The 25,988-nt window shown below is 37.0% G+C and overlaps 2 protein-coding genes across 6 annotated transcripts; one reads left to right on the top strand and one right to left on the bottom strand.

Annotated features, from left to right (window-relative positions):
• Positions 1 to 3,367: 3,367 nt before the first annotated feature.
• On the bottom strand, positions 3,368 to 15,305 carry LOC106877803 (kynurenine formamidase). 3 transcript variants are annotated; one of them, XM_014926818.3, is made up of 11 exons: positions 15,142 to 15,305; positions 13,350 to 13,440; positions 9,429 to 9,533; positions 9,147 to 9,195; positions 8,565 to 8,650; positions 8,223 to 8,301; positions 7,764 to 7,864; positions 6,722 to 6,800; positions 5,951 to 6,086; positions 4,029 to 4,133; positions 3,368 to 3,592 (listed from the first exon to the last, which is right to left on the bottom strand). In XM_014926818.3, exons 1-11 carry the CDS (start codon positions 15,187 to 15,189, stop codon positions 3,557 to 3,559), a joined length of 915 nt encoding a protein of 304 aa, XP_014782304.1. In that variant the 5' UTR covers positions 15,190 to 15,305; the 3' UTR covers positions 3,368 to 3,556. The 3 variants fall into 3 exon arrangements, with proteins under 3 accessions (XP_014782304.1, XP_014782305.1, XP_052831417.1); XM_014926819.3 differs by lacking the exons at positions 13,350 to 13,440; positions 15,142 to 15,305 and adding exons at positions 10,243 to 10,333; positions 11,173 to 11,333; XM_052975457.2 differs by lacking the exons at positions 6,722 to 6,800; positions 7,764 to 7,864 and having other exon boundaries at positions 15,142 to 15,293.
• On the top strand, positions 4,894 to 25,626 carry LOC106877802 (N-lysine methyltransferase SMYD2-A). Of its 3 annotated transcripts, none has more exons than XM_089339177.1 (13): positions 4,894 to 5,031; positions 17,631 to 17,694; positions 18,218 to 18,328; positions 19,022 to 19,091; positions 19,393 to 19,523; positions 20,196 to 20,266; positions 20,996 to 21,104; positions 22,170 to 22,286; positions 22,412 to 22,484; positions 23,545 to 23,685; positions 23,879 to 24,056; positions 24,488 to 24,596; positions 25,363 to 25,626. In XM_089339177.1, exons 3-13 carry the CDS (start codon positions 18,299 to 18,301, stop codon positions 25,468 to 25,470), a joined length of 1,137 nt encoding a protein of 378 aa, XP_089195303.1. In that variant the 5' UTR covers positions 4,894 to 5,031; positions 17,631 to 17,694; positions 18,218 to 18,298; the 3' UTR covers positions 25,471 to 25,626. The 3 variants fall into 3 exon arrangements, with proteins under 3 accessions (XP_089195303.1, XP_052831425.2, XP_014782302.2); XM_052975465.2 differs by lacking the exon at positions 4,894 to 5,031 and adding an exon at positions 16,803 to 16,876; XM_014926816.3 differs by lacking the exon at positions 4,894 to 5,031 and adding an exon at positions 16,888 to 17,080.
• The last annotated feature ends 362 nt before the right edge of the window (positions 25,627 to 25,988 follow it).

The raw sequence follows: 25,988 nt of genomic DNA, 5'->3' as shown, positions 1-25,988 counted from the left end.
TTTCCTTCTTTTGTTTTTTTTTTCTTCTTTATTTCAATCTCAGCTAAATTCTATTTTTGCAACTACACCATGCCTCGCAACCTCCACTTCTCAGAAAATGTTGTTAATTTTAACTGGAGGCACATCAAACAACATTCAATGAAATATAATTATATACAGTCTTATTTAACGTGTTTGTGTATATTCAGATATGGAAAGACAATATGGTGCACAAGTTGTCTCCAGAGAAGAAAGCCACTTTATAAACAATATGGGTGGAGAAACATGCCATGAATGATGTCACCAAACCATAAGACACATGCATTTCTGTGTTGTTATGCTTCATCAACTATGTCTATCTAGCTGCTGTCATTCATGGCCTCTAAGAGCTGGTCACTCTTATATTAGAATAGCAACTGATACATTTGCAGATGTGTGAAAAGCTTTGTCAAGCTGGAATGCATTAATCCATTAACCCTTTCATTACTGCATTTTTTCTGAGATGCTCTGCGTTTCTTTCAATTAATTTTAAATATAACAAAGAATTTAGTAAAATAACTAAGTTATCATTCAGCTAGTGTTAGGAACATAAATTGAGACTAAGGTTTGGTGGAAGATTTTAATTCATAATTTTTGAAAACAAAACATTTGTACCACAGAGCCAGAGCCGGTTTCATCCAGGTTGGTCATGAAAGGGTTAAGCATCATTGAATGAAATATACATATGTAAATTCTTATTTAACATGATGCTGTATATTCAGATATGGAAAGACAATACACCGCACAAGTTGTCCCAAGAGAAGAAACTCCCCTTATAGACAATTTGGGTGAAAACACTCCATGAGATCATGAATGATGTCACTGGATTATAGAACGTATGCATTTCTGCATTGTTGCACTTCATCAGCTACATATAACTAGCTGCCATTGATCATGGCCACTAAGAGCTAATCACTCTTATGTTAGAACATCAAATGGTACCTTTACACATGAATGGCATGTTATCTTTGCATGTCCACATGTGCACAAACATGTTAAATATGACCATTCATCTCCATGTTGTTAGTGTTTAGCCCCAGGTTAGTCCTGATCGAACAGACCCATGATAATAAAAGGACAATCAAATCATGACCATTAGTCTTTTCCTTGGTAATAGTCTATCTCAGACTACATTTTTCAATGTATTCTTTATATTTTTTTTCTTTATGGCAGTAGAATCAGGTTTGAAGGAGAAATGATGCTATTTCTAGCTTGTTTAGTGACCAACCATGTACAGGCTCCAACCATGTACAGTGTTTTTGTATTGTTATTACATACATTGTAGTACCATGAACAAATTAAAAGAGAACTCACTACCTTTGGTAGAGTATAAAACCTAATATAAAGCTCACAACATTCTGTAATTCAGAATTGCAAATCGTTGACCCTGGGTAAGCTAACTGGCTTGCACGCTAGTGGACCAGTTACTATTCACAGTCCATTTCAGTTATAGAGCTCTAGATCCAACTTGTAACATTCCATTATTTATTTAGATATTTAAAGATTCATATTCTTGTCTTTTGACAATCCTCAGATATATATATATACATATATATATATATATATATATATATATATATATATATATATATATTATACATTATATTACTGTATATGGGTGTAAACACTCCACAAGGCCATGAATGATATTAATGAACTGTAGGACGTATGCATTTCTGCATTGTTACACTCCATCAGCTATGTGTAATTAGCTACTGTCAATCAAGGCCACCAAGTTGGTCACTTTTATATTAGTATAGTGACACCCATATACATACATATATATATATATATATATATATATATATATATATATATATATATATATATATATATATATATAAAATTTAAATATTTCCAAAACCAAATTCTCCTGCCTTCTAAATATGCAACATCTCTTGTCCATTAAATTGCTGCTACAAAGTTCTTTTGTCTTTAAGAAGTATTCTGGACCCTTTTTTTAAAAATAAAATTATAAAAATGTTTCTTCTATGGTGTTGTAACAGTGTAACAGCCCTTAATTCTCAAATTTTTTCCATTTTCTTGAATATAAACATGTATGTGTGTGTGGTGAGATATTTTTCTGGAAATAGTAATATATTACAATATGAATTACTAAAATTTCTAATGTTTACTATTATTAGTATTTTTCTGCTTAAATTTGAAAAGAAACTGAATCAAGTCAATTTATGTACTTTATGTCATTCTCGTTATAAAGCAGAACAACATAAACAATGCAAAAAAAACCCCAAACAAACAAAAAAATTAAAAACATAAAAGCTAATAAGAAAAATGAATGAATGTCATTCCAAAGCAACTATTTTGAAATATGTGTGTGTGTGTGTACAGTCTCAGAAGATATATTTTCAATAATTTCTGCCAACTCTTTGGTGCTCTGTCCCTTTCACTGGTAAAGCCTTTTGTGCTACTTTTTTGTTGTTATTGTTGTTTTCACACCTGCATCTGTTGGCAGCACTTGTATTGCTTGTAAACCAATGGTTTTTAAACCAAGAAGTGGTACCTTTTTGTGGGTGCCGTAAGCTCACAAGGAGGTGCTGAGTGTTTAGAGGGAGTCATGATTTTTCTTAGAAATAAAATATTGAAAACCAAGTCTTAGTCTTATTCTTAGTTCGTCTTGTACAGTTGGCAGCACGGTGCCTCCAGTCATCCTGGTTTTGAGTATAGTCTCCTGCATCTTCCCAGGTGATGCTAAATTGCTTCTGATCTTCTAAGAAGGTAGTACATCATGTCTTTTGAGGTCTTCCTCTCTGTCATCCTTCTTCTGGCAATCGGAAAACCTGCAAGTCTCACAGTTCTTTCCAATACAATCTCTTGCAGGCTGTGTGAATTTTCTCTTCTCATGACTTCAGATTTTGTGATTCTCTTCTTGCAGCTGGTCTTCGGTATTCTGCATAGAAATCCTTGGTAGAATGCATTCAGCCACTGAGTAATCTCAACAATCATTCTCCAAGTTTGAGTTCCACACTGTTTTTGTCTACCAAATTTACTCACAAAAGCATTGGTCAATTCGAGACTGTAGTAGAAGACAATTGTCTAAAGTGCTGTGCAATGGGACTGAACCCAAAACTACATGGTCGCAAACTAAACTCCTTATCCACATAACAATGCCTGTGCCTATGTGACTCACACTTTCAGTGAAAATCATCCAAAACAACACAGAAGCCCTTCAGGTAGACCCACCTTTGTAATTCACCCTTGTCACATGATGTGTTCTGCAGGTCATCCTTAAGAATTACAATTAAGGTGCATGTGCCAGGGGAATATTCAACCATTTACATGGAAATCCAACAAGAAGGCCACCTCATTGATTAAACAACTGGAAAACACATTGTCAATACTAATGACAACCAATTATTATTTATTTAATCTATTTCTATATTTTCATAAACGAGTCTTTTACCTTCAGATATCAATTTGTGAGTGTGTGGCCTTTGGTACTAAAAGCTCTGTATAGACTAACCACTTTACCCTTTCTATAGATGTCTACAATGTGTTTCTGAAGTCTGCAAAGGTTGGTTCAATCAGCAGTCAAGCCCATAGTTTTGATAATTTCCTGTAAAATGCATAAATAAATCAATTAAAAGCAAGATTAATCTATGGAAGATCAATAACATACAATGTAAGCATTATCATCAACCACCACCAACAACACCAGCATCATCACCAATATCATTACCTTTATCATCACCACCACCATCATCATCATTATCACCACCACCATCCTCATCATCACATCGTCATTATCATCACTATCATCACCATCATTACCGTTGTCATCATCATCACAAGCACCACCACCACCACCACCAACAACAACACCAGCATCATCACTGTTATCATCATCCTCACCACAACCACCATCAGCATCATCATCATCATCATTCCACTACATGTTAACCCTATTTATAAACATTGTATATACATTCCCATCCCAAAAGTGGTGATTAAAAAAAAGAACAAAAAAAAAGAGAAAGAATAGTTTCTCTTACTTTGGTAATGAAATAATCATCTTCAGCAAGTTTTTCTATGACATCAAAATGGTCAGTGTCTGGAATGACTCGGTTGGAAATGGTGAGACCAGCAGACTTCAAAGACTGCAAAGAATGAAAAAGTAATGACAAAACAATACCCAAAGGGGCAATAAATATTTCAAGATCAATATTTGATATATTTCTTTCTTTCTCCCTCCCTCTCTATCTCCCCCCTCTCTCTCTCTCTTTCTCTTTCTATATATATATATATATATATATATATATATAGACGATAAACACTTGTACGTATACACAGAAAAATTTTTCCAGTATCATAAATTGATAACAATGCAAAACTGGTGTATGCTTTGGATAAAGTGTCCCTAAGAAAGAACAACTTCTTTCTATACAGCCATATATATATATATAAATATATATCGGAGGCAGATTTATATATATATATATATATATATATATATCGTTAATCAAATATATTCAATGAGAATACAATATAGTGAATTTTTTAATAAGTGCTCTTGGTAGGGAAATGTCTAAAACATTAAAGGTATTTAGACATTTAATAAGACCGATTATATATTATATTATAAAATAAAATAAGCGCAGGAAAATTGCATCAAAAAATCATCACAGAAGATATAAATCCAAAGTCGGGTGGCTGGTTTTAGAACACACACACAAAGTAGAAAAGGTCAAGTGCAAGGGATTGTCTCCCTTCGACCGCTATTCTGAATCCAGCTCGTCAGGATTTCAGTTGGAATTGCCTGGTAAAACTACAAAGTGGAAGATAGATATCCCATTATCAATAGATTTCGCTTTAAGTGTCAATTCGACACAGAAAGTGATATCAGTTGATACTGGGATATCTACCTTTCCACTTTGTAGTTTTACAAATGGGGACGGCTGTTTTTCTAACAATATTTGCTACGTTCTCCGTGCGTGTTTACTTATTGTGAGAGATACGTGGTTTTGGACAGTTTTGACTCTTCTTTCAAGCAAACAGGTACATATACATTGACTTTTAATACATGCATATATATATATATATATATATATATATATATATATATATACACGCACACGCACGCACGCACGCGCACACACACACATATACACGCCACGGAATTTTGTCAGTGAAGAGGTCGCAGTCCCAAAGCGACGAAAATATTTTGCCAAATTAAATTTAAATATTGAAGGGAATCTAACGGTTTTTGCGTGTTTTTAAATGGCTTATAAACACCTTCCACGCTGCAATTGTTTTTGCTTCAGCACACGATCTCTCAGATCTGGTCACTTGCTAAGCAAGTACATCTCTGTAATATATATATATATATATATATATATATATATATATATATATATATATATATATATATGAATATGCACGTATATATGTCAAGGTCATCACTGGTGACGAAAGCTGGTGCTAAGGAATTTGTAGATCTTGAAGAAGTGAATAGAAAAAAAATGGAGGCATTCAAAGGCATCAATTTGCAAGAGTTCCAGGACAGCTTTGAACAGCAGACAATGCAGGGCTTCGAATGGAGAGAATATTTTGAAGGTGATAAAAGTGTAAACATGTAAAACTAAGTGAGAAAAAGAATATTGCAAAATTCTGGTTTCTTTTGGGTACTCCCTTGTACATACATACATACATACATACATACGTACGTATGTACATACGTATGTACATACATCATCGTCATCATCATCGTTTAACGTCCGCTTTCCATGCTAGCATGGGTTGGACGATTTGACTGAGGACTGGTGAAACCGGATGGCAACACCAGGCTCCAATCTGATTTGGCAGAGTTTCTACAGCTGGATGCCCTTCCTAACGCCAACCACTCTGAGAGTACATACATACATATTTTTATGCATACATATGAAGAAGGATGAAAGATGCTGAAACTAGTGCTTACATTGTAGAATTCTTCACCTTGACGATGGAATTCTTCAGAATCATATTCTGCAATAAACATTTTAATGACACGGTTTCTGTTGAACTTGATTATGTTCTTTGTCAAAAATGCAGGACTGATTTGCTGGGCAGACTCTCTGTACAAATAAACGAATAAACAAAAAAAATAATGAACTTAAAAAAAAAATAATAATTAGAAATGTTGATTGAGTAGACACTCAGCGGGGTTCACAGAGGAAGGTTGTAGGGGTGCTGTAGCATGGCCACAGTTCATTAGCTGAAACTAGATCGAATCAAATGAATCCTTTTTGAGTTTGGACATTAAAAATCTGCTAAAAACTTGATGTATGCAACTGAAACAAAACTAAATTGTAATACCATTTATGTATCATATTTGATGTTTACACACCATTGAAAGATTTGATACTGTAGTTTTTGTCTGAGAGAAAATCATTTCATAAGCATATTGTGTCTATGAATATTTTGGTGTGCCAGTGTCTTTAGACAGCACAGCTCCTTGTCCACATGCTTTTACCTTGGACTATAGTGTGCCACAACCTTGTCTTACTGGAGTGTGGCACATCCCCTACAGTGTGCCACAAACCTATCCTACTACAGTGTGACAATAGACCCAGGGTGATACACGTTCACCTTACACTAGTGTGCCAGTAGACAAAATGTAGCGTCACACTTCCGCCCCACCCACCCCCGCCTCACCCATTCCCACCCCAGTAATAGATACAAAACTTTAAATAACAGCTTTCGTACTTACTCAGTCATTTTAAGAGGTTTGTTGACGCTTGTTTGCACAAGAGGTCGAAGGTCATAGACACCGCTCACTGGGAAGACACCTGAAATATTGGATCATAGTCGTTGTCATCTTCACCATCATCATCACCACTACCATCATCATCATCATCACTAGCATTTTCTAAGTTTCTCAAATTAATGGCTATAGGAGTAGCACTACAGCTCTAGCCTACCATTCCTGTAAAAGCCTGTATCTAGTGTTTAAGATTTTGTTTCAAGTATGTCAGGTATGTAAATAGTAACAAGCTCTCCTACTTTAGCTCTCCCATCATAAGTACCCACCATGCTGACATTAAATGTGTCGTAAATACTTTTCACATAAACAGATTGTCAGTGTTGAAGCCATTGTCATCATCACTGTTTTAACACTTACTTTTCCATTCCATTGTATACTCAAGCACAGTGGTTAAGAAGCTTGCTTCACAAACGTGTTTTGGTGTTCAATTCCACCACGTGGCACCTTGAGCAAGTGTTGTCTGTTATTGCCCTGGGCCAACTAAAGCATTGTGAATGGAGTTCGTAGACAAAAACTGATTGAAGCCCATCATACATGTATGGTTTTGCATATGTGTGTATGTGTGATGTGGTGTGGTGTGTGTGTGTGTGTGTGTGTGTTTGTGAGTATGTGTGTGTCTATGCTTGTGCATGTGTGTGTGTGTTTATATGCGTGTATATGTATATATGCGTGCTCTTTTGTCCTGACATTGTCTTGGCATTGCATAATGGCAGCAAACAAGCTTGGCTCATTTCCAATCTTGCATGGAAAACATGTGTGGCCAGGGGAAAATCTGAGCAAACTTGAAAACAAGTAAGAGTTGGCAATTGAAAGGGCATCTGGCAGTAAAAAAATCTGCCTCAAAGAATTCCATCTAACCTGTGCAAGTTTTGGAAGGTGGACATTAGAATGGTGACAACAATGATGATGATGATGATGATGACAACAATGACTCCTTTTATGAACTGTCATAAAAGTAAGGGGACAAAATAAAAATCCCTTCTCTTACCCTTGAATAAAGAAGAATCAACACCTTCTGCTTGCCAGTCGACAGTGAGCATCATGGCTGCCAAGTGACCTCCTGCAGAATGTCCACACACATACACACCTCTGAAATTACGGATATTAACAATTCTATTAATTCATGAAAGATTTAAATAACTGGATGCGTACACTCACAACCTGAACCAGTTGAGTGGTACAATGTCTAGATGTTATGGCACACAAAATAAAAAAAAATAAAAGATATTCATATGTCCACTGATGTAATGATTCTTGCGATCCATGAGCAGGGAAGAATGTGTGTGTGTGGTGGGGGGTGTCACTGTGTGTGTGTGTGTGTGTGGTTGCATATATTTAGAGATAGATAGATAGATACATACATGCATAGACAAATAGATTGATACATATGTAAGTATGTGTGAAATATGTCCAACATTAAATGCTGGATTCACCAGAATGAACCCACCTTGATCCACGATCCTTGGCCAATTTCAAGACATAAGCGACGCTCTTCTTCACCTCTTCAACAATTTGCTCCATGGTTCCTTAATAAACATTTCAAATATTAAATTATCCATTAGACATAACAGCAATTTCGCGAGTGATACATGTTTTACACACACACACACACACGTTCCTGCTCCCTCCCCTACTCACATCATTTCTAAATGCAGTGAACCAGTGGTTCGTCCATGGAACCCTTTATGAAACAATGTTTTTATTTTAAAAAAAACAAAATTCCTGACCTTCCTCACCCCCGTCCTCATCAAAGAAAAAAAAAAAAGAAATTAAAAGTCTGATTACTTACCATGAGGTGCAATGCTGTAACCGATTGGACATACGATTCCACCCATTTTCACGATAGGCTTAACCATATATGATGATAATTCACGTCTGGAATAATTAGATAACTCTAATTAATTACTTTATTTATTTTATTAAAATTCAATTGGTTTATCTCTCTTTCTCTCTTTCTCTCTCTCTCTCTATATATATATATGTGTGTATCTACCTATCTGTCTACACACACACACACACACACACACACACACACATACATACATACGTACATACATACATACATACATACACACACACATATATATATATATATATAATTAGATTGGAGCCTGGTGTAGCCATCTGGTTGCACCAGTCCTCAGTCAAATCGTCCATGGAAAGCGGACGTTAATCGATTATGAGGATGATGATGATATATATATATATAAAGAAATTTAGATTCAAGGTGAATATGGTACTTAAGTTTAGGCACCAGAATTAAGTACGGTATTATCCATACAGTTTAAAATGAGGTGATTAAAGTCAAAATAAGCAACAAAGATATCCAAAGTTAATGCAGAAAGATAAACATAAATAAAACATTACTCACCCTAAAAGTTGCCAGTAACCGCCATGGATATAGACTAAGATAGGGGCCACTGCAAAGAAAAGGGTAAAATAAATTATGTTTTTAGGGTGTTTATTAGGAAAAAGAGAGACTAAGACAAGTTTTTGATGTGTGTGTGAGAGTGAGAGAGAGAGAAAGAAAGAGAAAGAGAGAGAGAGAGAGAGAGAAGGAGAGAGAGAGAGTGAGAAATTGTGTTCTTAGACAGAATCTCACATTTTTTTTTTTTTTACCATTCTAGAATAAGATGAGAAAAGGTTGTCATACCCTTGGCGGCAGTCTTCTGGCCGAATATGTCCAGCTTGTGTCTCTCGGCATCACCAATCTTTATTCCCAACTCGCAATCAATACAAGATTTTGCCTCAGCACTTTCTAGAAAAACAGAAAATGTCCAAAATGATCATCATCATCATCATCATCATCATCAATACCATTGCCATTGTTATCATTGTTGTCATCGTCATCATCATTCTCATCATCGTCGTCGTCGTCGTCGTCATCATCAATGACAATAATAATATAGCAAGGCTTAGATTCGAAACCGTGTTGGTTTTGTAACTAGGTTGATGTTACATCAGATCAGATGATTTGCTCATCTCATTAGCAATGTCGTCCAGTGTTATCAGAAGTTTCTATGTTCCCATGTAAATGGTGGCTATAAGGACAGCAGTGTGACCAAAGACACGAGAGAGGAGGGAGAGGCAGACACAGAGAGCATGTCCTGAAGAAGATGGGTTCCTTGGTTTGCTATTTGACCTTTGGTTAAAGGAATCACAGACTATGAAGGACAAGGTAGTTTCCTGCCCCTCTCATGAAGCCGTTCTTATCTAACATGAACTCATCTATGAATTCCATTTACAATTGGCAGACTGCAATACGACCCTGGGAAGCATCTGGATGATTATCTCAATTCTGTGACGTGCTTCTCGAACAGCATTAGGAGTTGGTTCTAAGATAAGATGGTGTCTTAGAAATGGTGACAAGGACGACAACAATAACAACTATGGCCGCAGCAACAAGAATGACATCCCCACTGATACCACCAACAAGAATGACAACAACAATATTCTGTGGATCTTACGTTCTTTAATGAATTCTACATGTGAGGTCAACACCTCGGATGCTGTCATTCGGTGGTTCCATTGACTGGGAGAATATTGTCTTTCAAGTTCCTGAATGCAAGAAAAGAGATTATTGAAATAATGAAAGAGAGGGAGAGAAAGAGGGAGAGAGAGAGAGAGAGAGAGAGAGAGAGAGAGAGAGAGAGAGAGAGAGAGAGTGGGGGAGAGAGTTTACATCTGTATCCATGTTTCCGTACATCATTTTTGACCTAAAATAGTCCTGTTCCTGTCACGGACATTACCTTCAACTTAATTAATACAACTATTTAGATTTCTATACATGGGTACAACATTGTCATCATCATCATCACCATCATCATTTTCACTTCCCTTTTTTCCATGTTTGCATGGATTGGATGGAATTTATTAAGACAGAGTTTCTACAGTGAGATGATTTTTCTACAACCAGACACCCTTCTTGTTGTCAACCTTCACCAAGTTAGGTAATCTTTTCTCATGGTCAGACACACACGCACACACACACACACACACACACACACACGTGTGTGTGTGTGTGTGTGTGTGTATATATATATGTATACATGTATATATATGTATACATATATAAACAGGAGTTACACCACAGTCATTTTGTGATCTTTGCTACCCTCGAATCTATTAACCAATTTATTTTGTCCGAGTTATTTGTTAATTAGGAGAAAATAAATACATATAATAAAAAATATATATATATATATATGTGTGTATGTAGATAGATAGATAGATAGGAAACAGTCATTTTTGCTTGTAAGAAATCAATGTAATTTTTTTTAACTTTAAAAAGTACCATCATATCTTTTTTTAAAACAACATCAAATCAATGTCTGTTTGTAATGGGGCAAAAAACAAAAAAAGAAACCCAGAGTATTTTACAAAGTGCTTCCTCTTACTTTCAAATCAAAACTCCTCCATTTTTCTGATTCCATTGTTTGTATTCTGACAGTGAGAGTCACTGTGAATATAAATAATGTTGGGGGACGGCAGTTTGATAAAACACCAAACACCTTAGCTGTCCCTGTCTTATCAGAGATTGGCTGATGGACAGCAGCCACCTACACACCATGTCTGCTACCAGGCATGCATATATACACACATATACATACATATATATACACTAATTATGCTTTGTGTCATATGTGAATAGCCTTATTTGTACACACTAATATCCCTTCATTCACATATATATATACATACACACACATACTATATATGTCCTGTCTTTCTCTCTCCTCTCTTTCCCTCTCACTTCTCTCTTTCTCCTCTCTATCTCCTTTCTCTCTCTCTCTCTCTCTCTCTCTCTCTCACACATACACTGGTTTATATGCTTTTCACATATATACATACTATACACACATTAACTGTTTTATGTCACACACACACACACATTACACATCTCCTCACACATTAAGGTTTTAGTTATCTTATAAAAGGATTAACAAGAAGAAGAAGAAGAAGTACATGAATAAAAGATCCCATTATCACATGTTTTAGTTTTAAGTATCCTCCACTTATTCCTAACACATTCCCCATAATATGTTATTAACATTTTTTAAATTTATTTATTGTGAGGTCTTCTGTTGTTTTTTGCTTGTGTTTTTCGTTTTTGCTTTTAAATTTATTCTTCATTTTATTGTTGTTTTATTGTCTGCTTGCCATAAAGTTTCACCCTTTCAGATAACCAGCCGGCTTGGCCACCTTAAGTACTGTTTAATTGTCTGTGTATGTGTGTATGTTTGTGTTGCTACATGCACATGTAACTGCATACATTTATACATACATACATACATACATACATACATACATACACACACATGATATCTAGGACTATAAAAATCTACAAAACTGTCTCAAGATTTGAAGGATGACATTTAAATCCTGATACTTTCCTCCACAACCTCGTTAGGAAATCGTTGGGCAGTCAAAATTGACCATAAATCAAAAAGGGAAAGAAAAGGCATGCATACCTACATACATGCCCAGCGGATGTTAGCATAAAGAGAATACCTTCGCTGAACTATTGAGAAATCTGCAGTTACTCTCTCCAGATTGCAAGTTCAGGTTTATACCTGTAATTATTGGGGTCCTGGGATGTGTAACACACTGCCTGAATACCAATCTTGAGAAATGAGGCTTCTCAAAACCATGACGATGATGATGATGATGATGATGATGATGATGATATAATAATAAAAAAAAAATAACATCAGCTTCAATAACAAAAACAATAATAATAATGGTTTCTAATTTAGGCACAAGGCCAGTAATTTTGTGGGGTTAGAGCTAATCAATTAAATCAACTAACGAAGTACTTGACTGGTACTTTATTTCATTAACTCTGGAGGAATGAAAGGCAAAGTTGACCTTGGTAGGAGTTGAACTCAGAAAGGAAAGAGATGGAACAAAAACCACAAGGCATTTGTTCCAAAGCTCTAAATAAATAAATAAATATATAAATAAAATCATTAATAAAAACAATGAACAACCATAACAAGGAATCTATAGAAAAATTGGTAGGAATTTATTGCCAGCAAAAACTACAAAAGACACACAAGGTTTCTAAGCGAAGCTATTAACAACATCAATTAATCTAAGAACAAAGGCCAAGCTACGATAACAATGATGGCAAACAGCATCTCTACATATCAACAACAAAAGTTCAGTTACCAAACAATTAAATCACTGAAGTTAATTACTCAGAGATGCTGTCATTATTATTTTTGGTTTCTGTGTGTCATCATTGTCATCTTCATCACTGTCATCATTATTATCAGCATCATCATCGTTGTCATCCTCCTCTGCATTCCATTTTAACAAAGGATTTATGCATGTGGAGAGGGTCAGCAAATTTGTCCCTAAGGTGCTGGTGGAGCAGCAGACACAACTCCACATGGAAATCATTGAGGACATGCTGGACTGTGCAAACCATGGCCCAGACTTCATAAAGACCATCATCACTAGTGACGAGACCTGGCTTTATGGTCTCTGCTCGATGCGTTTGGTCATCTGGTGTGAAAATGAAAATTGAACAAACACAATAACAACAACAACAATATTGTACGTGTCTTACTTTCTTTCAGAAATGCCATGTAAGTGGCCATCACATCAATTGTTGTCTTTCGGTGGCTCCATTCGAGCGAAGAATATTGTCTTTCAAGTTCCTGGATATAAGAAAAGATATTATTGAAACAATGAGAGAGAGGGGGGGGGAGTAAGTGAGAGAGACATAGAGAGAGTGAGTAAGAGAGAGAGAGGGGAGTAAGTGAGAGAGAGAATAAGAGAAAGAGTGAGTAAGAGAAAGAGTGGGGAGTAAGTGAGTGAGACAGAGAGAGAAAGAGAGTAAGAGAGAGTGGGGAGTAAGTGAGACAGAGAGAGAGTGAGTAAGAGAGACAGAAAGAAAGAGAGTAAGAGAGCGAGTGGAGAGTAAGTGAGAGAGAGAGAGGGAATAAAGGAGAGTGAGAGAGAGAGAGAGAGAGACTGTTTCCATTTGTATCCATGTTTCCATGAATTATTTTTTTGACCTTAAATATCCATGTTCCTGCCAGAGACCTCACCTTTAACTTAACTAAATGCAACTCTTTAGACTGCTAAACATCCAAACACACGCACACACTCAAATACACATTCACACATACATACACACACACACACACACTCAAACACATTCACACAAACACACACACACCCACAAACACACACACTCAAGCACACACACACCATGTTAGCAGTACTATTAAATCACTTTTTAAGGTTATTTCTTTATTCTTTTACATGTTTCAGTTATTTGACTGTGGCCATGCTGGAGCACTGCTTTAATGGGTTTTATTCAAAGAAATCAACCCCAGGACTTATTTTTTAAGCCTAATACTTACTCTATCAGTCTCTTTTGCTGAACTATTAAGTTACAGAGATGTAAACACACCAACACCGGTTGTCAAGCAGTGATGGGGAACAAACACAGACACAAAGACTCACACACATAGATATATATACGTATATACACAAGCTTCTTTCAGTTTCCATCAACCAAATCCATTCACAAGGCTTTGGTCAGGCTGAGGGTGTAGAGAGAAGACACTTGCCCAAGGTGCAGCACAGCGGGTCTGAACCCAGAACCATGTGGTTGAAAAGCAAGCTTCTTATCTCACAGCTACACCTGCGGCTATCTCTACAAATTTTCTATAGAAATTAGAGTCAACAGTGACTTGTTACAATGTTTTATATCTGAATGTGTCTCATGTAAATAATGTGATTGAAGATGGAAAGATAGGTAATGGGTGTATATGCATATTTCAGGAATTCTTGCTCCATCATCAGTGCCAGAATCCAACTGCACATTCACCCATTACCGAATTTTCTATCTTCTCTTTTTTTTGTCTTTGCTTATATTTAATTTTGTTTGTGGCAACAGGAAAACTAATGTTTTTGTAACAGTAAGAAAGCAGTATCTTTTTTAAAATATCATAATAAGATTTTAGTTTTGAAACAGCAAAAAAATATAAAAGCAAGACAGTATGCTTCCCAACCACATGGTTCCAGGTTCAGTCCCACTGCATGGCACCTTAAGCAAGTGTCTTCTTAGCAGTTCAGCAAAAGAAGCTGATAGAATAAGTACCAGGCTTAAAAAAAAAAAAGATAGATAGATACTGGAGTTGATTCCTTCTGTTAAAAATTCTTCAAGGCAGTGCACCAGTATGGCCACAGCCTAACAAATGGAACAAGTAAAAGATAAACAATAAAAACTATTATATCCTCTCTTTCTCATTTTATTTTAAATGCTCACAAGTCAATGCCTATTTGTAATAGGGGCCAAAGAAAATCCCTTCCAAAACCACTGCATTTTACAGCCTTCCTCTTCTTACCTTTAAGTCAAAAAGTTTCCATTTTTCTGATTCTGCTGCCATTTTCATTGAATATCTGTGTGGACGGACGACTGTACGTTTAACTGTAGCAGAAGATAGAAGTTGTAATACTTTTGAGTGTGTCCCTATCTTATCAGAGACTGGTTAATGACCTGCACCGTCCCACACACACACACACACACTTATATTTCATGTCATATGTAAAAACACTTGTCTACACACAACCACATCCATCCATTCACATATACATACACATGACAGAACATATAAATATAAATATATACATATATGTCACTCTCTCTCTCTCACACACACAAACATCGACACATGCACACACATTGTCCTTCACTCCTAGACATTGAACTTTTATCTCACTCATAAAAAGATTAACAACAACAACAATAATAATGATGGTTTCAAATTTTGCTGCATCAATTTTGAGGCAAGGGGATAAATCAATTACTCAACCCCAGTGTTCAACTGGTACTTATTCTATTGACCCCAAAAGGATGAAAGGCACAGTCGACCTCGGTGGAATTTGAACTCAGAACATATAAGCATTTCATCCAGTGGGCTGCTACTGTTGATGATGATGATGATGATATAGCACCACTGATACATCGATGTATGAGATTCCCAAGTGATGGCAACACTGAAGAAGTGGGTGTTTTCACACTTTTTTTTACCATAAGAGAGATTTTTTTCACCACAGTAACTGCAGCATATTTGCTTTTAGCAGTTGAAATATGTGACAAACATATTTCAACTAATCTAAATTCTGGTGGTTAATAAAAGAATTAATTATCATTATTATTATCTTTTAAAACAGTGTAGAAAAATAGTCTTAATTTTGTTTTTAAACAGTTAGAAAGCGGTAAGATAGTATTTTTTTTTTAATTAAAAGATTCTAGTGTTTTCTTTTCCTTTTGCAACAAAGAAAAACAATTGCTTTTGTAACAATAAGAAAACAGTGTAACAAAATGTAGTTCTTTAAATGGTGAAAAATAGTTAGAAAGTAGAGTAAGTTTTAATTGTAAGAAATATGTGTGACCTTTTTAAAACTTCAAAAAATGAGACATCTTTGTTTTTAAACAGCTTCAAATCAATGTCTATTTGTAACAGGACAAAAAACCCCCAAATAATCCAGAGAAACAGTGTCTTATGAACTGTCCCTTTAGCACTTGAAACATTTGATTTGGCCAAATCTGGCTCAAATATGTTCCAACTGACCAGACCGGGCCTCATACACCAACCCAATATTGTCATTCTTAAGATAAACAGTCACATCATGGTTATCTTGAAGCCACGAAAATAATGCATGATTAATTAAAATGCATGATTAATTGAAAACAATGTGAATAAATAAGCATCACGTTGACAGGATTATTTGAAGAGTGAAGGGTTAAATAAACAAAACTCTCCAATTTCTGATTCTGTCGTTGTCTGACAGTGAGAATGACTGTGAATATAATGTTGGGGAACGGCAGTTTGATAAAACATCAACTACCTTAACTGTCCCTGTCTTATCAGAGATTGGCTGATGGTCAGCAAACATCATCATCATCATCATCATCATCATCATAATCACCACCACCACCACCACCACCACCGCCATCATCATCATCACCACCACCACCATCATTATTATCCTCATCAACATTTAACATCCATTTTCCATGCTGGCATGGGTTGGACAACTTGTCAATCAGTTAGTCGAATCTGGAATATTTAACGGGTAGGTACATAAACTATGTCTACACCGTTACACCGTTTCTACTGCTATAATTGGCGCTAAAGAAATTATACGGTTTGTTGTTTCTATTAAGTGGAAGAAAATGAAACCCGTGGCCCCTGGTGAAGTGATCTATCGTGAATCGCCCTACGTCCATGTGGTGTCTGACAAAGAACTAAAGAACCATTGTAGTTCTTGTTTCAAAAGGTAATCACAGACCGTCATCCGCATCATACACTGGTTTAATTACAGACTTCTGTTCCTCCCATCTACCGACTTTGGTTTCCTATAACTTTCTTACAAATATATATCTTTTAATGAAATTTTCCAGATGTATATTCTAGGTATTGTAGATTGTGATTATATTAGAAAGAAAAAATAAAAATTTGAGATTTCATTTCCCCTCTCTGATCGGACTTTTGTTAAAGGCAATTATTTTGGTTAATGAAAATTTCCAGATACATTTTAGATGGTATAGATTACGAATGTATTTTTAAAACAGAGTTTTTATCAAGATCACCGTACTGTACACCCACGAAAATGTATTTTGAGGAAATTTCATTAAAAAAATCTGCACTTTTGAGAAAGTTATAAGAAAACAAAGTCGGGAGGGGGGGAACACCTGTATCGTTATGGCCACACCCACGCAAACACCTGTTCATTAAGAGTTTATAAACCCCACCCCACTATCCTCACAACCATTGCCTCTTTACACTATAACATTATATTTTCTGCTTTCACCTCGTCTTCTTCACAGTGCTTCCAGCCTGAAACACTGTTCTCGATGTAAACTTCTGAGATACTGCAATTTCAGCTGTCAGGTAAATAATCCCTTAAAACTGTCCTTTGCTTTCATCTATTTTTTTGTTTTCATTAATTACTCTTATTTCATCATCATCATCATTGTATAACACCTGTGTCCCATGCTGGTGTGGGTTAAATGGGTTGACAAGATCCAATCTATTGTTGGACTGCGTCAAATTCCAAATATGTTATTGCATAGTTTCTATGGCTGGATGCCCTTCCCAGACACAATCCATCTTTTATGATAGAGGTACAGCCTGTCAAGTATATTAGTGGCTGAATATTCCACTAGCATCTCTACTCTTAATTCAACTCTCACATAGAATCTGCATAATGCAGAGAGTATAACGAAAGCCATGCCTTTGAATTAGATGTATAACCCACCAAATGGGCTTCTGTATAGTTTCCATGTAATTGAGTGGCACCCACCCACTAAAATTCCTGGGCCTGTCTCAAAATTTCAAAATGTTATTGTGATTTTATGAATTACAATGAATTAACATGAAACATTTCAACATGTTTGCTATCTTCCATTTCCAGAAAGCTGATTGGTCAATCCACAAGCAAGAATGTCCATTTTTCATTGATGTTGTACCTGAAGTCTTATCTGAAAGTATACGAATGCTTCTGAGAATAATTATCAGGTACCAGGTAGTATGTTTCTATTGTCGTTTGTCTGCTAGCTGTTGTTGTTGTTGTTGTTGTGCCAAGCCAGCCCTCACTCGGCATGTGCAAACTGGGCTTATCTCCTCCTCCTCCTCCTCATCATCATTTAGCGTCCATTCTCCATGCTGATATGGGTTAGATCAGTGATTCTCAACAGGGTCCATATAAAATTTTTGGGGGTCCACAATATGGGTTGGACGGTTTGACTGGGCTGTTTCGAAGGCTGCACCAGGCTCCAGTCTGATTTGGCATGGTTTTCTACGGCTGGATGCCCTTCCTACTGCGAACCACTCCAGGAGTGTAATGAGTGTTTTTATATGCGACAAGCATGACATAATGCCAAAGGTCTTGGTCATTGCCTCTGTAAGGTCCAACACTCGAAAGGAACTCAGCCACTTTACCCCCATGGGGCCCGTATATATATATATATATATATATATATATATATATATATATATATATAGTCATCTGTGTATCATGCTAAATGTATGCACACTATTAGAAGGTGTAAAACTGGAAGTAAAATTTATGTGTGGTATATATGCACACACATATATATGTGCATGTGTATATATATATATATATATATATATATATATACACATGGATGTCATCATAATTTACCGTTTGTCTTCCATGCTGGCATATGCTTATATTCTGAATTTCCTTTCTCTTCAGAATGGTGATCACACTAAAATGATTAGTACAGATCCTTACTGGAAGCGTTCCTTCTCAGACCTGATGTCACGTAAGACTGGTTTTCTCTTTGTTTTTCGTTATTTATTCCTCCCAGTATTTCATATGCAGTGAGTGTTTGTGTTTATGTGAAATTGTGTCATTTGTTTGTATATCTGTGAGAGAAAGTGTATTACAGTGTGTGAGTGGGAATCGGAGAGTATCTGCTTATCATTGTTGTTGCTTTAATCCTTCAGCATTAAGCTCTGACATTAGGGGTGCCTGAGAAAACAAACAATTAGCAGACAGTAAGGTGAACGCAGGGGAAACAGAAGACATTAATAAACTTGTGTATTGTGTTGTCTGTCCAACAGATTTAGAGAGAATGCAGCAAGACGAACTACGATGTAAACAGTTTGCCCATGTGCTGAGTATTTTATCAAAAGTTCTGGAAGGTACTGAAGTTCTGCCACCGGTTCCACAGTTGTGGGAGTTCTTTGGTAAGGTAGGTATTGCTGGATCCTCAGCAAAGCACATTCTCTGGTTCTCTCTCTTTCTCTCTTCCCCCTCTCTCTCTCCCTCTCTGTATGGCCTGGTGGTTACACTCATAATTGCTAGGTCATGGGTTTGATTCCCAGACTGAGAAACACATTATATTGTTAAGCAAGACCCTTCATTTCACATTGCTCCAGCACACAAAGTTATTAGATAGGTAACCCTGTCTCAGAATATCCTTCCGATCAGAGGAAATTGTCTGCCTGCTCACCCAACCAACAAGGTGGTGTCATTCAAAAGCTAAAGCACATTGTGATCAGCAATGTATAACCACATCCCATAACCTGGTCAATACCATTATATATATATATATATATATATGAAAAATTAAGATAAACACAAGCTTGTATGTAAATCTGGTTGCTCAGAATCCTGTATTGGATGATCCAGGTGCATTTGGATGCTTAACTGGAACAGATTATCAGGAAACACTTTATTACATGAAGTTACAGAGAGCTAATATCAATAGGACTACTATCACCACCACCACCATTACTACAGCTACTACCACCAGTGCTAATACTGCTATCACCACCACCATATCCTATTACCACTACTACTGACCTTAATGCCTTATGTTGTTTCTGGAGCCCTTAAAACTGATGTGTCTTTTGTCTTACAGATGGTCATCAACAGTTACAGCATTCATGATGAGCTTCATGAAAATGTCATTGGATCTGGAGTTTATCTGGGGTGAGTTTCGCCTCCGACCTCTTTCTGGTGGCTGTTTAGTTTATACTGTGTTTATCTGGTTGATGAGGGTGGGGTGGGTGGGTGAGTGAGAGTGGAGGAATAAACCAACAACCTTCCTCCCTCAGATTTGTAAGTGACCCCTAAATCTTTTGCTCTCCAGAGCTCCAGACAATAATGCCCAGGCTGGAGTAATGTCATTTGTTTGAAACATTGCAATGTGTAAATGATATAAGTATTTTTTTTAAGAAAACCTTTAAGCAATTTAGGTGAGAAGTTAAGCAAAATATGATATTGTCCTACATAGGTTGTTTAATAATGCTTCTATTATATTTCGGGAAAGCTTCCCTTTATCAAATATAAGCTACAAAATAATCCAAGAGATCAGAGAAAAAATGTTATTGGTGTGTTCTCAACTGCATTGCTTAAAGATCTTCCTACAAGTATCTGTATCATGGATATTTATATTAACCGTTTAGCATTCCGATTCCTCTGTCGAATGTAATGCTTATGTATTCACATTGCTTTGAATTAATCATGCATTATCTCTTAGCTTTGAGATTTCAATGATGTAATCGTTTATTTTTGAATTGCTGTTGTAAGAATTAGATGTAAGAAACTGGATCCAGCCAGTTTGAACATAAACCAGGTAAAACATTTGGGCCAGGTATGGTTGGTTTAAATGCTAAAGGGTTAAATCGATAACTAATCATATGATTTACTTGTTTCTAGGGCATCGTATTTGGATCACCAATGTTGTCCTAATGCTACTGTAAGCTTTAGTGGCACAAAACTTGCCATCAGGGCCCTGGTGCCCATAACACAACCGTTACCTAATCAGGTATACAACTTATATTTCTGTTTTACTATTTTTCTGCTGTCTTTTCTTTTTTTCCTCATTTCATCGTCCTCATCTTTTAACATCTGTTCTCCATACTGGCGTCGGTTGGATGGTTTGACAGAAGATGGCCAGCTGCAGAGCTCCACTGGGCCCGAATTATCTGTTTTGGCCGGGTTTCTACAGCTGGATGCCCTTCCGAACACCAACCACTTTACAGAGTGTACTGGGTGCTTTTACGTGGCACTGGCACAAGTGCCTTTTTGTTGCAATGAATGTAAATCCAACAAATATCTTTGTTCATTTAACTCTGTTTTTGCCATGTTAGCATGAATTTGGATGAGGACATATTTCAGGTAGGAATTTCTTCTTTTTCTCTGCCTGGTTCCAACCCTTACTAGTTTCTCTTCCTGGTGCCAACTCTTGCCAGTTTTTCAAGTAAAGAATTTCTAATCCACAAATTTTTAAAAGTGTGGTGTGACTGGTCACAATACCAACAAGGAACTATCATCATCATCATCATCATCATTCAACGCCCATCTTCCATGCTGCCATGGGTGAATGGTCACCCACATACAACTTCTGCTCTTCTCTAAGTTATTCCCCTTGAACAAGATGTAGCCACTGTTACGTGTTGTGCGCTTAATTGAACCAGAACGATAGGTCTCATCTGTTTTCATTCAAGGGGGTGCAATCTTTGGAGACATCTTTGTTTATTAGATATACACACACACTTATGCATAACATAAACACACTAACTCATACAACAGACACCTACATAGATGCATTCATTCACACACATACAGATACACATATACCCATACATCGATAAATACACGACAGATCTTTGATTTGATGCACACTCACATAGACACACTCGTTCACACACCTACCTACATGCTCACGTTCACACACATACAGATACACATATACCCATACATGCATAGACAGACGCCCAAAAATCATTTGACTCGATGCACATCTACATACATGTTTATATACATCGAGACACCACAGATGTTTGGCCCAAACAATATATTTCACTTATTTGTTGTTGCTTTCTTTCAGGTTTTCATCAGTTACATCCAGAACGATGCCCCCAGCTGGGAAAGGAGAGAAGAATTGCTACAGCGATACTATTTCAGATGTATCTGTTCCATGTGTACCACAGATGCAGAGCAAACGGTAAATACTTTGTTTCCACAGCTTTAGGGGTTTTCTTTCCTTGCAAAGTGATCTTTTAGACCACACGGCCACCCCTGTACCTAGACATGTATTTGCCTATAATTTGCTTCTACTTTCTTTTATAGGATAAACAAATGACCAGTGTGAAGTGTTTTATGGCTAACTGTGATGGATTTACTGGGATTAAAGAAATTAACAGTAAGTAATTAATGCTAAATTTGCAGTTGCTGGTATCATCTTCAGCATTTGATCCTCAGAGGAGGGGAGGGGGGGGTATAAAAAGAAAGCCAGACTTGCTATCTTCAGCTCAGTTTTCATCTTGGTCCATACGCATGATCGTGAATGTTGTTTAACGACCGAAAGATTACGATCAGGAATACAAGCATTTGAAATGGGGATCCTCGAAAGGATCTCTGGTGTAATGTTACGGGACAAAGTGCATAGATTAGAGGTCAGGGAGTCTCTCCAGGTCGAACCGCCACTGCTCCACATTGAGAGGTCACACCTCTGGTATTATGGACAAGTGCTTAGAATGTCACAGGAAATAATCACAAAATGGATTCTTCAAGCCAAGCCAACCAACAAGACAGCTAGGGATAGTCCAAGAATGAGTTGGTTGGACAATATCCACAGTCTCAGTTGGTCATGTTTCGGAGTTCAAATAGAATGACTTCTGAGTAGAAAAGATAAATAGATGGAATTTTAAAAAGGGAACCTATAAGACATGAGTTGTGGCACATTGTTATAAATGTCATCATGGAGCAGTTAAGGGTGACAGCATTTGTGTAAATTAAATCTTTGTAATTTATGATGTTTCACCACAGGGTGCAGTCTTTGTTGCACTGTGGTGGCTTGTGTGCATTGATGACCCCTGAGAGCTATGCCAGGGGAGTGCAAGCCCCTTGTAGATCCTCCTCCCTTGCTGGACAGGTCAAAGGATAGGGGCTAAACTAATATGGACCACCTCTTCCCAGAGGTAAAAATAGGCTTACCTATGGCCAACTTTGCTACCTAGAAAGGCAAAAACAAAGTTATGGAAACCTCGATGGCAATCTAAGACCACCAAGACCTGGAAGAGGAAGGCCTTCCTTCAGGAAGATCGGGTACTGAAAAAGTAGGGATCCAACTGCTCAGAGTTACAAACAGTGGAGAAATGTCATTGATGCCCTTTGCTCCATAAGGAGCAAAGAGCTTAAGCAAGTTTCTTATCTTAAGCATCACAGTTTTTCTATAAGATTCCTCAAATACTTTCTTTCAGATGATGGCTACTGTCAGTTGTGGCCCTGTGTGAAGTGTAAAGTGACGGAATTGCCTACTGAATATGTTGATGAGGTTTGCCAGTTGTGGTTGGAAACCAGGAAATTTGTGAAGGATTTAAACAAGATGTTTGAGAGTGGAGGTCAGTATTTCCATTATTTGTTGTCTCTAACTACCGTCCCTCATCACTTACCATTCCTTTCTTGAGAACCACTTTATCACCACTTCCAAACATTGTGCCCTGCTGGATCTCATTGGACAAGTCTTGAAAACATGGTTGTGTCTGTTGTACAAACTCTTTGATGAGCACCAATTTTCTCTCTCTCTCTCTCCAGAAATCCAAAATGCCTTGGACTCTGCTGAAGAAAACTTGAAGAAAGTTGAAAATAGTTTATTCCATGAATCTAATCTGAATATTGTCAGTACCGTGGCAATTGCCAAAGATGCTTGCATTTCCCTGCAGTTATGGGAGAAAGCAGCAGTTTACAGCGAGAAGCTCTTAAAACAAGTGCCGTAAGTCGAAGCTCTCTTTCCTTTGTTTTCTCTTCTTCATAATAGAATCTTTTAATACAAAGGATAATAATTGGATCAAATTTAGGTCCAAAACCAGCAATTCTGAAGGGAAGGGGTCAGTTGATATCATTGACTCCGGTAGTTAGCTGCTGCTATATTTTATTGGTCCTTTGAGGAAGAAAGGCAGAGTTGACCATGGCAGAATTTGAACTTAGAATGTGAAAAGCTGCAGCAAATACTGTCAAGTATTTTCTCTGATGTCTTAATGATTCTGCCAGCTTGCTGTTTTATCATTATTAATAATAATAATAATAATAATTTCGTTTTTGTATCTGGTTTGCAAGATTCTTTAAATGAATTTGTGTGTCGGCCACATTCAATAATGTTAAATACATCAACTGTTATTTTTTTTTTCCTTTTTCCCTTTAAAGACAATACTCTTCCTGCATCAACATCATGGACAGTCTGTCTCTACTGAAGTTAGCAAAGCTGTACATATATCTCGACCGGCCGACAGAAGCTGTCCAGATTTTGAACAAGGTGAGACTTGATATTTGAAATGTCTTTATACATCTGAGACAACAAGTTGCCTAATGATTAGGCAGCTGTGTTCCTGATCATAAGGTTCCAGGTTCATATTGTAGGTTGGGAGGCTTGTTGTGTCTGTGAGTAAAACTGCGTTACCTCATGTTGTCCAATTTTCAGAGCTGGCAAAAATTAGTGTCCTGTTAGTGCAGCAGTGTTGACAATTCAATGGTGCTGCTAAAAACCTCAGGGCATAAAGAGGAATATGTATAGATGCAGGCACAGCAGGGTGTGTTAAGTTTACCTCCCAACATGGTTTTGGGTTCAGTTCCACTGAGTGGAAACGTGGTAAAGTGACTTCTACCATAGCCTTGAACCAAATAAAACCTTGTAAGTGGATCTGGTAGATGGAAACTGAAAGAAGCTTGTGTGTATGTATGTGTATATATATATATGTATATATGTGTGTGTGTGTGTATGTATGGTTAATCCTTTTCTTGACATTGCATTATAATTGTAAATGAGGATTGTTGTCATACAAGTAGTGTCATTCATTTCCAAAGATGTCTGGCCATGGGGAAAAAATAACCTTGCTTGGAAATGCGTGAGGGTTGGTGACAGAAAAAACATCCAGCCATTGAAAATCTGCATTAGGAAACTGTCTAACCCATGCAAGCATAAGAAAGTGGACATTAAAACGGGGATGATGTCTGCATACATTGCACACACACCTTTACGTGTGTCGTCACAGTTTCACATCTGATTTCTTTTTGTTTTCCAGTGTGAGAAAATGGTTCGTGTCACACATGGTGAAGACAGTGCGTTGCACCAACAAACGAGGACTTTGCAACAACAGTGCAACATGCTGCTGTTGATGCACTGCAAATGAAACTCAACCTACCTCCCCTTTTTTTTTTAACAAAAGATGGCACCAGTCCAATTCTGTAGATGCAAGTGACTTCTTGGACTCAGTCCCAGGACTTGAGCCAACCTCAATAAGCTGTATTTGATTTGAATCCAAAACATAAAAGGAATACAACTTTAATCACTCTGGCGTTTGTAACACTTCTTCTGTTCACTGTCCTTAACAACAATCCTTTCTGCTCAAGGTACACGACCTCAAGTTTTAGGGGAGTGGGCAAGTCAATTATATTGACCCCGGTGCTTAGCTCATACTTTGTTTTATTGACCCTGAAAGGACGAAACGTAAAGTTGACTTCGGTGGCATTTGAACACAGAATGCAAAGATGAGCAAACTACTGCCAAAGCATTCTGTCTGGCGTGCTAACACTTCTACCACCTCACTGCCTTAAAAATCCTTTCTGTTATAGGCACAGGGCCTGATGCGTGATACTTATTTTATCCACCCTGAAGTGGGATAAAAGGCAAAGTTACCCTCAGTGGAAT

The sequence above is a fragment of the Octopus bimaculoides genome, chromosome 21 (assembly GCF_046866305.1).
Source record: "Octopus bimaculoides isolate indiv1 chromosome 21, ASM4686630v1, whole genome shotgun sequence".
NCBI classification, from domain to species: domain Eukaryota; kingdom Metazoa; phylum Mollusca; class Cephalopoda; order Octopoda; family Octopodidae; genus Octopus; species Octopus bimaculoides.
Note: the sequence above shows the minus strand (reverse complement) of the source record. Positions and strands in the feature narration are given on the sequence as shown.

Bases quoted from the DNA above. Each gene is read 5' to 3' on its own strand.
- LOC106877803 (XM_014926818.3), bottom strand. From the start codon at position 15,189: ATGAAAATGGCAGCAGAATCAGAAAAATGGAAACTTTTTGACTTAAAG. The intron at 9,196-9,428 runs GTATGACAACCT...TTTTCTTTGCAG, and splicing joins CCAGAAGACTGCCGCCAAGG to TGGCCCCTATCTTAGTCTAT. The intron at 3,593-4,028 runs GTAAGAGAAACT...TGCATTTTACAG, and splicing joins ATGATTATTTCATTACCAAA to GAAATTATCAAAACTATGGG.
- LOC106877802 (XM_014926816.3), top strand. From the start codon at position 16,977: ATGAAACCCGTGGCCCCTGGTGAAGTGATCTATCGTGAATCGCCCTAC. The intron at 21,105-22,169 runs GTATACAACTTA...GCTTTCTTTCAG, and splicing joins CACAACCGTTACCTAATCAG to GTTTTCATCAGTTACATCCA. The intron at 24,057-24,487 runs GTAAGTCGAAGC...TTCCCTTTAAAG, and splicing joins AAGCTCTTAAAACAAGTGCC to ACAATACTCTTCCTGCATCA.